Source organism: Hippoglossus stenolepis, chromosome 11 (genome assembly GCF_022539355.2).
Source record: "Hippoglossus stenolepis isolate QCI-W04-F060 chromosome 11, HSTE1.2, whole genome shotgun sequence".
Taxonomy (NCBI): domain Eukaryota; kingdom Metazoa; phylum Chordata; class Actinopteri; order Pleuronectiformes; family Pleuronectidae; genus Hippoglossus; species Hippoglossus stenolepis.
In genome coordinates this window covers 19,914,093-19,928,316 of record NC_061493.1, presented here as the reverse complement: position 1 = coordinate 19,928,316, position 14,224 = coordinate 19,914,093, and the positions used below count along the sequence as shown (strand labels likewise).

Below are 14,224 nucleotides of genomic sequence, written 5' to 3'. Positions count from 1 at the left end.
TGTGTGTGTGTGTGTGCGCGCTGCAGGGTTGTTTGCCTGTAATTCCGTGCAGCATCTTGATTATGAGAAAACGCACCACTTAATCTTTCATTGGCAATTGCAGGCTGATTAATTATTCAGGGGTTTGTTCATTACATTGTTACATCAGCAAAGAGGAGACGGAGTGTGAGGACAAATTATGTTCACGGCTTCAATGTGCACATGTCGGGTGGAGGAAGAGACACAACGTGCTCCTAACAAACCACAGCTATCCAACTATCCCTCCACCCATGACACGAACAAGTGCTGAATCATCGAATCAGTACAAACAAGACAAATCGGCTTTTATCATGGTCACAGAATTTAAATAAAACAACCTTTTCCTAATTTCACACCGTGTTGAAATGTTGAATTTTGTTGAATAATAACAATATAATATGAGCTCAGAGCTGAACTGAGCCTGAAGCTGCTGCTGACTTCACTGTGTCAAGAGCATTGTCCATCCTCTGCTCCACACTGCCACCTCCTGGACACGCCACGCCACATCATCCCATCCCTGGGACAATGCATCTGCAGCAGCAGCAACTTTGCTCTTCTCAGTTGCAGCTCATAAAATATTCATCCATTCAATGCACTGCCTACTGTGTTGGAAAATGCGGAACTCGATACCTGCAAAACGACGTCTGGGCTGCAAGTCACTGTCAAGTTATGATGGAGGATTGGAATATATCACTTGTATCAAGATACAATACAATACAATACATTTTACTGCATATTTAATAACTTTGTGGTTGTTTAAGTGTTATTGTGGTTGTTTTAAATAGTTGTGCGTCTCTTTGTGGTTGTTTAGAGTTTCTTTCTATGAGTTTGTGGTCATTTTGAATTGTGTCCCTCTTTATTTTTGCAATTGTGTCTTGTCAAGTCTCTATTCTGTCTCTTTGTCGGGGTTGTGCCAGATTGTTTTGTGTCTTTTTGTCTTGAATCTCTTTGTAATAAGTAGGTTTGCATCTTTCGACAGACACATTTTGCATCTCTTGGTCGTAGCCTCTCGAACGGTTTTAGTACCTTTGGTCTTTTTGTGTAGTTTTGCATCCTATTGTGGTTGTTTTGTGTCTCTTTGTGATCGCCTTGCATCTCTATGTCGTTGCTTTGCATCACAAGTGTCCACTAGGCCTGCTCAGTATTCCAATCAATACAGCAAATAATTCACTTATATCATAATTTGATTTACATTTTTTGTGTTTATGCATCAAACCCCGATGAACGACGAGTCTGAGACCAGTTAGCTAACAGTCCTTGTCGTTTTCTTGGCTTTACATTCATTGTGTTGACTCATCGGTACAGATTTCTGTTGCTGATGTTGCATTGGACAAAAAATGACTGTACATCTCTGTGCGTGTGTTTGTGTGTCCACATCTCGTCCCTGACCAGCTCCTCGTCTCAGCTCCATACGTCCTTCCCCTTTCTACCCTGAGACTCCTCTGCTCCTCTGCCCTCCGTGTGTGAACAGAGGAATAATTCACCAGCAGTGTTGCATTGAAATGTGAAACCGTCCCTCGGTGCCACGGCGCCTGTAGCTCTGACCAGATGGAACGCTCTGTAAGAAGGGAAAAGATGAGACCTTCAGCTTCCACGAGGCTCTGCCAGAGATTCCTTCTTCCTTCCAGCAGAGTCTTCCACGCTCTGCTGCAGCAAACAGAGACAAACCAGTGAATAAAAGACAATAACTGTAAAAACTTGTTCTGTTGGCTGTTTTCCTTTTTAATCTGCAATGTGGAACCCGGGTAAACATGGACATCGTGCACGTGGTGAGTTGCCAGTGCTGCATTTCTGGTCCTAATAACACAAGTATTGCCACAAGTTGCATAACAACATGATATCAGAGGGAGAGATTCAAAATGAGGAAGCATATCATCAAATGTAAGACCATGATGTAGTGACCTCTTGTGGTTGAAAGTTGCAGCTACATCACTGCAGGAAGGAAACTAGACTGTACTCAGCAGAGTTTCTCCTCCAAGGCCCAACTGTCGCCTTCAATTCAATTAGGCTGCATCAAATTGTACATTTTCATAGATATCGGCCTAGGAAGTGTGCCTGATTTAAAAAAAATAATAAAAAACACCTTACTTTACAATGTTAAATCCTTTTCCTGGATCAACTCTATAAAGTAAGGCTCTCTCTCTAGGCCTGTGTCTCATCCTTCATCATTAAGTTTTCACGTAACCCTGTTGAAAAACCAACAAACCAACCAATGCACGAGGCAAAAGGTGAAATACAACCAACAGAAATACGATTTTATTATTTAATCAGATTTTTCTCCACATCAAACTGACTCTCACTGTTTTCTTGTATCTGCTAACTGATCCATACAACTGGTTGCTCTTCAAATGGTTTTATGAAGGCTCTGTTCTCTCAGAGCTGCCCACAGTGAAAAAAGACCAACAGCTCGTTTTACAGCAGCGGCCTGAAGCTCGAGTGCCACAGTGTGACAAGAGGCTTGTTTGGTTTGAGACTCTCACAACTCTGGAGATCTGCTGAACAACATCCAGAGTGTGTGAGCTCACATGACCTGAAGGTGGGCAGCAGTAAGAGATATAATAATAATTATTATTATTATGATAATTGTTATTATTAATTCGTTATTGTTGTTGTTGTTAACATAACAACAATAATACGAAATAATAATAATCCCTGTGTGAAATAAAATATATTTTATTTCATTGTATTGATGTTGTTTTAATGTTTTATTGTTGTTTTTATCCTTTAGTGAAGCACATTGTAAATTTGTTATTATTGTTATTATTAATATTAATAATAATGATATCACTAGCAGTAGTAGTAATACTAGTAATAGTAGTAGTACTAATAGTAGTAGTAGTGGTTGTAGTAGTTATTCCAGGGTTAATGAAAGGTTCCTAAGGACACCACCAGGGGGAGCACACACCAAACAAATCAAGAAGTGAGGTCCTCACAGTGGCTCTAGAAGCTCCAGGTTTTACACATATTAGCTTTATTGTTAATTTATTTAATTCTAATAGAGTAAATGTACATATACGTTTTCATAAGACAGTTATATAAGAAATAAATCTACTTCCAAACGCTGACTGGTTTTAACCCCATAAACAAAAAGATAAATGTTTATCAAATGTGTAAAAGTAGTTTTGATTTGTTTTCCAACAAGTTCCTGGATTGGTGTTACCAATATTTCCCTGTTTCCTTTAGTTTAGTTTTCAAATGTACATCTTAATACTTTAACAGTGTGAGTACACTGCACACTGAGTCCTTTAGTCTATGATCTGTGTTCAGCTGTTTTCAGGGGGACCCCAAACTTTCTGTCTGACGCACAAATCCTCCTGAAGTTACAGCACACGTCTGTTCTATATTCATCCACTTCAGAACAGACATGTCACCGTCCTCTGCTTCACTAATCAACCGTCTGTGTGTGTCAGTCCTTTGTTTCTGTGCAGCTGCTTGACAAGCTTTCCCTTTTTAAAGTCAGCCATTGTTTTAACTCTGAGGTGTTTGTGTCCGGCTGTCAGTCAGAAGAACCAGTGAAAGTTTGGTGTCACTGTGGTTTGTTCGTCGTGGTTTCAAATTAAATCATTTGAAAGGAGCTGAAGTGCATGTTCTAGTTCCAACTTTTCAAACTCATCACACACTTATCATGTAAAACTTTAGGGTTTGCAAAGAAGTGTTTATGAAGGTCTTAATGCTTTAAAATGGTATTTCTTTTCAGCAAACCAAAAAAGGAGGTAAAGCAGTCCAATATAATAACCTTGAATAAAGGAAGTGTTTATTTCTGGGCTGTAGTATTGGAAGTGTTCCTATTATGGTGTCCACCTTCTGTAGGTTTTTGACAAAAGTAAACTTGATACTTAATAAAAAATTATATAATTCAATAATATAAAAAATGTATTAGATTTTTTGATTTAAGTCAAAAGAATAAAGGTGAACTGGGTTAAATGTCACTGTCAACTCGCCCTGCATTTATGCTGTAGCAATAAAGGGGCCATATTTAGTGATTCCTAATATTCCTTAATTAATATATATACAGCATATGATTTGTTATCAAATTGTATACAGTGATTTTACCCCAGATTCATATTGAGTCACAGCGACCTTCAACTTCAATTCCACTGCAGTTAATCAGCTAATCAATGAGTTCAAGTGACAACTGGTCAAAATACAAGTGACAACTGGTCAAATATAATCAGGTCGTCTCGGAGTCCAACTCAACGTTTGCACTAAATGTGAAGAAATTCCCTCGAGGCGTTCTTGAAATATCGTGTTCACAAGAATGGGACGACCAGAACACGATGCCTCCAGCAACTGGCTGTAGCAGATATATATATATATATATATATATATATATATATATATATATATATATATATATATATATATATATATATATATATATATATATATATATATATATATATATATATATATATATATATATATATATATATATATATATATCTGCTTTGAATCAACCAGCATTATGACAGTGAATAATTTATAATAACCTAATACTGTGACAAAACCTCAACTAGAATCTGCAAACTTACACATTTGCAGAATTTGTCTCCAGTCACAGTTTGAAGCTTTTTAAACTCTTCTCGTCATGGTTCAGTTTCTATGAAGTCATGTGACTCCAGGATTCAAATCCATTCAACAAATGTGCTTCAAACCAAACTCGATTGGTATAATTGTAATTTTACGACATGATGATGTTCACACTGATGATCCTTTAAAATCTGTCATGTGTTGTTTTGCCTCATCTCTCCAGCAGATGTCGCCCTGACCTCATGTTTCCCAGCTCCACTCAGAAAAGAGGCAGTGATACAAGAATCCAATGTTTATAATGTAGATACATTTATAGAATATCATTTTTCTTTACAATGGAATCCACCTGTCATCCAAGATGACCAGAAAAAAAAAAAATAGCACACAATACAGTCAATAAAACAAACCTATAGAACACATGATTGTCACTTACTGCGAGTCACAAAGAAATTACGTACCGTGAATAAATAATCTACAGAAATATGTACAATATGCACAACGAGAATTCAATGGAAGTGCAAATAAAGCTTTGGATCCCTGCACAGGAGGAGGAGGGTAAGCAGATGTAGACCGAGCCAGCTGTCCCCAACAAACAGTGATGAAGCAATAATCACCCAGAAGTCATCAATTTACAGGACATTTAGAAACATTTAGGCTTTGAGCTCCTGCATTTAATGACTTTTTTTCAAAAATTAATAAGCTGAGCAAAAAAAAACAAAAAACAGAAGAATAAAAATAACACATTTCATTATGTACAGTGCATCGCATTCCACAGAAAAACTGGATTCGATCCTCGTCGTCCAATGAGCATCAAGGCAACATCCACGGGAACCACAGGCGGCGGCGGAGAGAGACGGAAACGGAGAGAGATCCAGAGAAGAGGCGACTCACTGCAGAAAAAAAAAATAAAACCTCATTGTGCTCCTGCTTGGCTCCCTTTAGCCGGTAATGACAGACGCAGGCTGCGGTTTATTTAAACGCTGTACAACTCTCCTTTCTTTCCCATTTACACCAACTGAAGACCAGGAGAAGAAAAGAGCTGGTTGGTGAGAGGAGCTGCATGTGTGGTGTGTAACTCGCTCCTGTCGGGTCAGGAACACACACACAACCACACACACACACACTCTTAGCACAATGCACACATGTAACGTCCCAAGCTTCGAGTCTCTGGTGGGTTCAGTAGCTCCGAGTTACCCAGTGTTCAAGTACTCCAGAGCCACTTCATAGCAGAACTTGTACTGGTCCTGAAAGACGAGATCAAACAGAGGAAACATTAGAGAGAATGAAAAGAGCAGCGGGTCACTTATTAACCTCCTCCTCTCTGTGCGAGGGCAGTGTCTCGCCTGAGGGCCGCTGCCTGGTAATTTGATTAAATACATATTATTATTAGCAAAATTAATCATACAAACACAATACGAACTGAAATAATGGAGTTTAAAGGACATTTTGAAAGTGGACACCACTTCAACACATATTACGTCAGCTGATATTCTGCTGTAGTGGTGCGTATTTTCAAGATATCAAAATTAGACTTGGTCAAATTACAACAAAACATTTGCATCACAGTGAAGCTCAGGCCCTCAGGCTAGTTGTCCACTTTTCCCGTTGTTAACACAGACTTGGAGATGTGTATGGCCATTAAAATCATTGTAAAATAGCTACTTGCAGTACGGCTGTGCAATAAAACTATCGCAATACAGTTTTCCTCAAAAGCAGTATGACAAGTTTTTGCTGTTTCTGCTCATAAAGACGAGTTTAAATCCACACAAACCTTCACTCAGGAGCAAAAATCTGCCTTTAAACTGAACATAAATAAAAAATGTGATATTTATGGTGATAATCATCGATATCGACTTATGTTAAAATGTTTATCTTGATATGATTGTGGCCATTTCGCACAGTTCCAACTTGCAGAAAGCTTTTAAAGAGTCATCTTTTTGTTTTCTTAAACCCTCATTGAATTCAACAAAGGTCAAAGGCCATGAACCAAAAACTGTGATCGTTATTTCTGCAAAAAAAGTGCCACTAACTTTATGTCATTATCTAAAATAAGTCACATAATATGCATAATGCTCAAACCAAGTGGTGGAGCTTTAAAAACCACGCGGGTCAGGAAGTTGTAACAAACTGTGGAAAGGGCTCCTCACCAGTAGATCCACCATGTTGGGTTTATTGTTCCTCAGTGTTTTGACGGCGTGGAACACATCCACCGAGCGCTGGTGCTGGAGCATCTCACACACGATGCTGATGGCACAGAAGGTTCCACTGCGGCCACCTCCGTTCCTACAGATGAGACGGATGACATCACATTTTAGTTTGGTATAGAAGGTTAAAGCTCACAGTGAGGAGCGGAGGAGTTGTATTTTGATGCAGTAAAGCTTCTCGGTCAGTAGGTGGAGATGTTTCATCTTTAATGTCCACACCGACTGAGCCTCCTCCTGCAGAGTGTGTTTGGGGAAACTTACAGACAGTGGACCACAGTGCGTCCCTCGCCCCCGTCGTACTCCTCCTGCCACTTGTCCACCTGTCGGATCAGCTTGAGGAAGGAGCGCTTGGACATGGGCGTGTCCCTGTACATGGGCCAGCCCAGGAACTGGAACTGCTGCACCATCCGGTAGCCGTCCTGAGGCTGGAGAGGGGGTTGGGGGGGAGGAGGAGAAGGACACACCGGTTATCCCAGGTTAACACACAAACACACACACAAGAGGGGGGGTAATCGCTGCTGTGCAGAGATACAATCAGACTGACGCGGGGGCCGAGCTAAGCCTCGATGGCGACAAGTAGGACGAGAGATGGATAAAGGCCAAGAAGCGATGGAGGAGCAGATGGATGAGGGTGATAGATGAGCACAGTCATGGCTGCAGAGATAGTTGAGCAGACGCAGACCCTCTGAATCACACTCAGACATATGGATCAATAACACTTGTCAGTGATCATGTGTGATTAGACTGGACTGCACTTAACACGCCAGGGCGGTGCCCCTGCAGGTCAGAGGATGTTAGGACACGGTAAAGTGCGGAGCGATTATCGACAACCCGAGACAGACAGTGGAGGTAAGGAGCTTACGCAGGTGAGTGCAGGTGATGCCGGCCCGGGTCAGAACCGTGTCCGCACAGTGGTGATGACAAGTTTACAGTTAAAGGGGTCAGTCACTAAAGAATGTGTCGTGTAGCTAAGGAAACAGTGTCTGCACAGTTTGGGTTTCTTTGCCCAAACTGTGACTGATATTTACTCTGAGATTCGTTCCTCCACTCCAATAAAAAGCAGTTGTATTGACTTTGGATTGTGGTGCTCAGAGAATTAAAATATGTTTCGAAGCTTCTTGCTCCAGAATAAGAAACTTAAGTTTGTCTGGATAATCCATGAGACACATCGTCAACAATGTTCATAGGTGATATTTCCAGTAGTTCCAGTAAATGTCAGTTTTGTGGATTAATCTCGAGCAGTGGTTCCCAACCAGGAGGTCAGGCCTCCGCATGGGGTCCCAGGATAAATGTGAGGGGTCACAGGATGATTAAGAGGATGGGATCAACAACAACAAAAGAAAACATATGCTGTCTTTCTTCTTCCGGCTAATCCTTCTCTAATTTGAGCTTTTTGCTTGTGAAACACTGATAATATCAAATACTTTGATTCTATGAAAGTTGATTCGAGTTAAACAATCTGACAAGGAAACACCAATAAAAGCTTTAACCCAAGTTTTCTATTAGTGTTTAAAAAAAAAGGGATTTTTCTACAGATTTGAATATGTTGAGAGTCCTAAAAGTGTAGTTGTGTGAAAATGAATTAGGGAAAAGTCAGAAAAGTGAATCCTGCAGTGCAGCTTGAGTGGAGCAGCAGGCCTACGAGTGGGACGTGTGCAGTCCCAGAGTAAAGTGGCTGTTGTGATCACCGCAGGGAGGAAAGTTTCCCCCAAAATAAGTAGCAGGACAGAAAGTTTCCTGTGTGAAGTGAGACTGTGTGTCACCGTACCCGCGCTGCGTTGTAGATCCGAAATATTCGACTGATGATGTCCTCCTCCAAGTCGGCGGAGACAAACTCCACCTGGATGGGTCCATGTCGGTGGACGCCGTTTTCTGGCCAGTACTGTGGGCACAACTAAACAAAAGAGGCACACACACACACACACACACACACACACACACACACACACACACACACACACACACACACACACACACACACACACACACACACACACACACACACACACACACACACACACACACACACACACACACACACACACACACACACACACACACACAAAGACAAAAAAAAGAACACCACAAGAAAAACAAGGAGAAAGAAAGATGATTCATTAGTTTTGGAACCGAAACTATCCTGACATTGATTTCAACTGTTTATACACGTGTGGATTATGTTGGATTTGGGGATAAAAACACAAAGATACAAGAGTCAGACAGAAGAAGGTGAGTTGCCTCAGTGTGATGAGCTTTCTCTCTTAAATACGACGAGTTGCTCCTTCACTGGAGAATATTGGTACAAGAAGCCGGAAGATGTTTTTGACAGACGGAACATTTTAAACACAGACGAGAGGCTTCTCCTCATCATCAGACACTTTGTTCCACAAATCAAACAGAAATTCCTCAGAGACCTCGGCTAATTGTTCGGATCTCGTCAGAAACACACACACGCAGACACACACGCAGACAAACACGCAGACACGCTTTCCAGTGTCTGATTAATAGTTGAAAGTCATAGACATACGTTATTTGCAAATTTTTTACTTTTCATGTATAGCCTTTACTTTAGCTTAAGTCACTATTTGTCAAAAGCTATTAACATTTATCTGCTAGTTGAAAGTAATGGATCGACTTTATCTGGGACATTTCACCAACACGTTTACATTACTTTTGTATAACTAACTATTATTAGCATAATTCACTATTCATCCAAAGCTGTTTAATATTTCACTTTCACTTACGGATACTTTTATTACATTCAGCTAATTTGTCTAATTGTTGTTTCACAATTTATCCATTTGTCTACATTTACCGACATTTTAAAACTATTTATTCATTAAAATGTATGAATTATTGCAAAATGAAAATAATAAAAACGATCAAAGGAAGCAGTTTGTGATAGATTGTGTTTCAAACAAACTCTGGAACAGTGTTTAAAGTTCAGAAGGAGAAACAAACTCCTGGGACGACCTCATAAAAGCTGCCAAATCTCCTCTATTTCCGCTCCTCGGGAGAGAAAGCCCAGTTAAGAACATGCACCTGCAGACCTGCACACCTCCAGCTTCATATAGCTCTGAATCAGACGACTGGGAAGTGTACAAACACAAACACACACACAGATGGACAGATTCTGCACCAACGCACACACACATCCAGTGTCACACCGTCGTGAACAAACAAGGGGGGAAAAAAGAAAAGGAGACTACCTGGGAAGACGGTAAATAACAGGGATGAGAGCGTGCATACAGATGGACAAACAAATATATGCTCACTTCCTTTCTCCTCATACACCAAAAAAACAAAAAACACTTATACAGTCTGTGTGGCACCTAAAGCTAAACCTCTAGCTTCCTTTGAGAGTGCGTCAAAACCTGACAAACAGATGCAGAAACAAAGATGCTGATGCCGGTACAGCTCCACCTCCCTCGCCTCCATCTACGCCTCGCCGCCTTCCTCCCATCCCACCTGTGCTGTTTTCCTTGGCTGGCTGACTGGCTGGCTACAGTGAGAATATTGAATGAAAGGCCTTTTCTTTTCAGCCAGTCACCGAGGGAAAGGGGATTTGGATGGGGAGAGCAGGCTGGCTTCAGGCTTTGATCCCCGGGTGTTATGACAGAGCCTCGGGCTGAGAAATCCGGAGAGTCTCTTCCACAGGCCTGTCTCTCCATCTCGCTGTGCTTTCATGGCAAGTCCTCTTCCACTGTGCAGCGTCTGCCTCATTTTCAAACCTGCTCCGTATACACGTGTATGTGCGTTTTTTGCGGGTGCAGATGCATCCGCGGGTTCACCCTCGAACAAAGAGAAAGCAATCTCTCCTCTGAATCCAGTTCCCACACTGTTTGTGTGACTTCATCGGATGCACACTTCCTGATGAAAGGGATGCCTCCTGTGTCGTCTGTTTGCGAGCGCACTCCCTGCATTATCCCCGGAGGATTATCGTTGTGTGTTGTTTGTGTAGGAGTGAATGTGCACACGTATCAGGTCGGGTTTACCTGGGCTGGGTCAACGTCGTTGAGCATTACTATGGAAGTGCAGTGGTAGTCCAGCACTAATCTCCAGAAGTCCTTCACTGTGTTTGGCAGCGGGTGCTGGGTCACTATGAACGCAGAGGGCTGCTTATAACTCTGGAGGAAAACAGAGACAAAAGCAGAGTTAAAAAAAAACATGTCCCTGAAGGCAGCACATGGATATTGCACAGGTTGTAAAGCTGATAACCTCCCGGAAATAAACCTAGAACCATTTCCTAAATGACCTCCATCCTTTGACCCCGCCCGCTCGCTGAGTGTTGTTTTCTAATGGAGATTTCATGTCTGGCGAGATTTTATTAGGACGCTGCACTTTTAATGTGGTTTCTGGCTCCCAAACGTAGCCTATGTTAACTGAGAGGATCCTGAGGTCACCTGCTCAATCCCGGCAAGAGCCAAAAAGTCCATCACACCACGCGTGCCTCGTCAAGGTGACCTCTGTTCGGGCCGCACCTGAATAAATGTACCACTTGAAAATCGCTGTACGTTGCATTTTCTGTCGTCTCGTGGTGCAATTTAGATATTGTGACTTGAGCTGGGCGATTTACTGAAAATGTGTGGAAACCGACATTTATAACCTCTAACCGACCTGATTATGGTCACGTCGGTTAATTCGGTGAATACTTTCCCCGATGTGTGCGCTTCACGAACTGTCGGGTTTCTCCTATGTTACCTAGCACCCCTGCTGCGTCTCCTCCCTCCTCACTCCCCCTGCTGACCTGTGCTTACATTACACGTTTGCAATTAACACTACAGGAAATAGCCAAGTAGTCAAAGTATCATTTCAAAAGTGATGCATTTAAGAGATGCAAGTGTCTGCGTTCGACTCTTACGTCCATGAGCGCGGCGTTGATGTAGTTGGAGCTCTCCCCGTCGATGGTGATCAGGAAGGGGAGGCAGCGGTCCGGCGGCAGGACGTCCATGCAGCGGTTCTTCTCGTGGTTCCTCGGCAGCAGGGCGATGCTGCAGTCCTCCACCCGCAGCGTGGGAGTCACCATGTTCAGCGTCTGCGAGGTGGGAGGCAGAATTACAGGCTGTCACACCGACACGAAGAAGGTAGGCACTTTGGTGTTGAGCGTGCTAATTATCTCCCGATATGGTAATTAACAATGCAATTCTTTAATCAGTTACGTTAGCGACTCCCCTGATGCGACTGTGATGAAACTTAGGGGCATGACGCGTCTCGTATAACGCTGATTGGTCCGAGGAGGGGCGCTGCTATTACACATTTAAGAGATATAGCTGCTGCTGATTGGCCCAGAGGGGGGCTGTGCCACTCATCGAGACACAACATGTTTACTGTTGTTTTGAACTTATCCTGCACCTGACAAATATAATGACAGATTCACACACACGCAGGTTTTGTTAGTCTCCTCTCACCCTGAACTCCTCCTTGATGGGGCTGGAGTTGGTCTGCGGGTCCAGGCGGTTCATGTCGTAGTAGACGGAGCGGAGCTGACTGGCAGGTATGGTGGTGTCGCCGCAGAGGCACGCTTCCAAGATGGCGTCGTGGATGAAGACATACTGCTCCTGCAAAAAACAGCATCCTCATTGCGGATCCATCAGACCTCGACATCTCACCACAGTGCCGGCAGCAGCAGAAACACATGAGCCAGTGTTCCTCTGCATTTCGCCACAAGAATTCACTGACCTTTCCTCAACCTCACCATGATTATTCTTTACCCCTAAGGCAGTTTCTGTGACTAATATTTGTCATTGTCTATGTTCAAAGGTTACATTACATATTTTTGCATTTTTTGGTGCGGAGCTGATTTCATTTTCTTACAAAACCCAGATTTTCATGACATTTTAAAAACCTTAAAATATTCAGCGGGCCGGTAAAGAGGCATTTTCTTCAATTCCTTGACCTTTTCAGTTTTCTTTTATGACCCTATTAAAGCCCCGCTGAGTGCAGCAAGGTTTAGATCTCATCGGGATTATCGTCATGATCAATGCACGAGCGAGGTGGATATCTCAAAAACAAAAACAACCCCTGCTGTCCTAAACGTCCTGCAGAGGGAAACAGGAAATCGCGACACATTTCCTCCTCTTCGCATCAGTCACTCAAGCAGTCGAGATGGTGACACGGCTGCAGGCTTGACGCAAATCTCTTCTGAAGTGACATTTTCAGCTGACACCCTCCTGTCACTTCGGACCAAAATCCGCACACATGCACAGGGGTCACTGATTTAAAGATTTACAGACAGATGTTTTGCCATTTGTTAAGTCCAGTGCAGATTGTGAACTGCTCACCCGAGAGTTTGACCGGCCCACGCTGGGCGAGCGGGTCGGCGATAGCGATAGGCGCAATCCGCTGATTGATAGATCTTATCTGAGCTCATAAAACCATAAACAAAAACAAGGCTTTTCATTTCCGCGGACAGATTAAACCACGTCGGAGAGCTAGTGTCTGGCCTCAGGCTAAAAGGAGCCGTGCCAACGAGCCTGAACACCTGCGAGGGGGAAACACACTTTGAAGGTCACTGAACTTGAGGAGAGTGACTCAGGGTGAACAACATTTGGTCTCCAGTTACTCAAATCCCAATTCGGACGTCAGTGATGAAACATTTGCCCATTAAGTCCAATGACGCTTGTGATTTAAAGGGAATTACGGGGAAATGATGCATTCAATGAGACTATGGGCACCTCCAGATGGCTAGTGTTCAAGAAAAGCACAAAGTCCTTTGGTGGTCCACACTGGCGTAAAGCTGCGGGATGAGCCAGGGATGTTTTCAGCCATCAATATGAGCTAAATGCTGTCAGTTACAAGCCTCTAAATCTTTTTATTATGGCGTGTGCTGCCAAGTACGTGTGCTTAGCACCCTGGGGAATAGTTAGGAGCTGCACTTCAGTCAATGCAAATGAGAAATTATCAAATAAAAAAAGTAAAAGGTGGCAAATATGACGACGACATCATGTACAATAAAATCCACACGGGTGCTGCGGCCGTTAATACCACTGCTGTTAAATATAAACACTGGTCACCATCTTGTGTCAGGATCACAACACCTGTCAACATGTTGGTAATACTAAGTAGTTATTACTGCATTTGTACATGAGCACTCAGTAATTAGTACAAGAGTACTCAGTAATTAGTACATGAGCACTCAGTAATTAGTACAGGGGTACTTAGCAGACATTACTACATTATTATTATTATTATTATTATTATTATTATATGAGTACTCAGAAGTCATTACTACATTTGTACATGAGTACTACATTATCATTATTATTATTATTACATGAGTACTCAGAAGTCAATTACTAGGTTATTATTATTATTATTATTACATACTCAGTGGTCATTAGTACATGAGTACATGAGTATTCAGTAATCGTTCATACCAAAGGTTAGAAAATGACTGACAGCAAACATTTAAACTAATTATGCTGCATTTTAAAAGATAATGAGTCATCAGTCACTGGGAAAACCTGTATGGA

General features: G+C 42.2%; 1 protein-coding gene across 10 annotated transcripts in view; it reads right to left on the bottom strand.

Annotated features, from left to right (window-relative positions):
* Window positions 1-4,840: 4,840 nt before the first annotated feature.
* Window positions 4,841-14,224, bottom strand: part of LOC118118056 (receptor-type tyrosine-protein phosphatase mu) — a 149,750-nt gene continuing 140,366 nt past the window's right edge. For 8 of the 10 annotated variants that reach the window (XM_035170858.2, XM_035170862.2, XM_035170863.2 and 5 more), the window contains 7 exons: window positions 12,161-12,310; window positions 11,614-11,787; window positions 10,748-10,879; window positions 8,521-8,646; window positions 7,014-7,177; window positions 6,696-6,831; window positions 4,841-5,792 (listed from right to left, as the gene is read on the bottom strand). In XM_035170858.2, coding sequence (XP_035026749.1) covers window positions 5,739-5,792; window positions 6,696-6,831; window positions 7,014-7,177; window positions 8,521-8,646; window positions 10,748-10,879; window positions 11,614-11,787; window positions 12,161-12,310 — 936 coding nt within the window. In that variant the 3' untranslated portion in view covers window positions 4,841-5,738. The remainder of the gene's footprint in view (window positions 5,793-6,695; window positions 6,832-7,013; window positions 7,178-8,520; window positions 8,647-10,747; window positions 10,880-11,613; window positions 11,788-12,160; window positions 12,311-14,224) is intronic. The other 2 variants (XM_035170861.2, XM_035170864.2) reach the window with 2 other exon arrangements.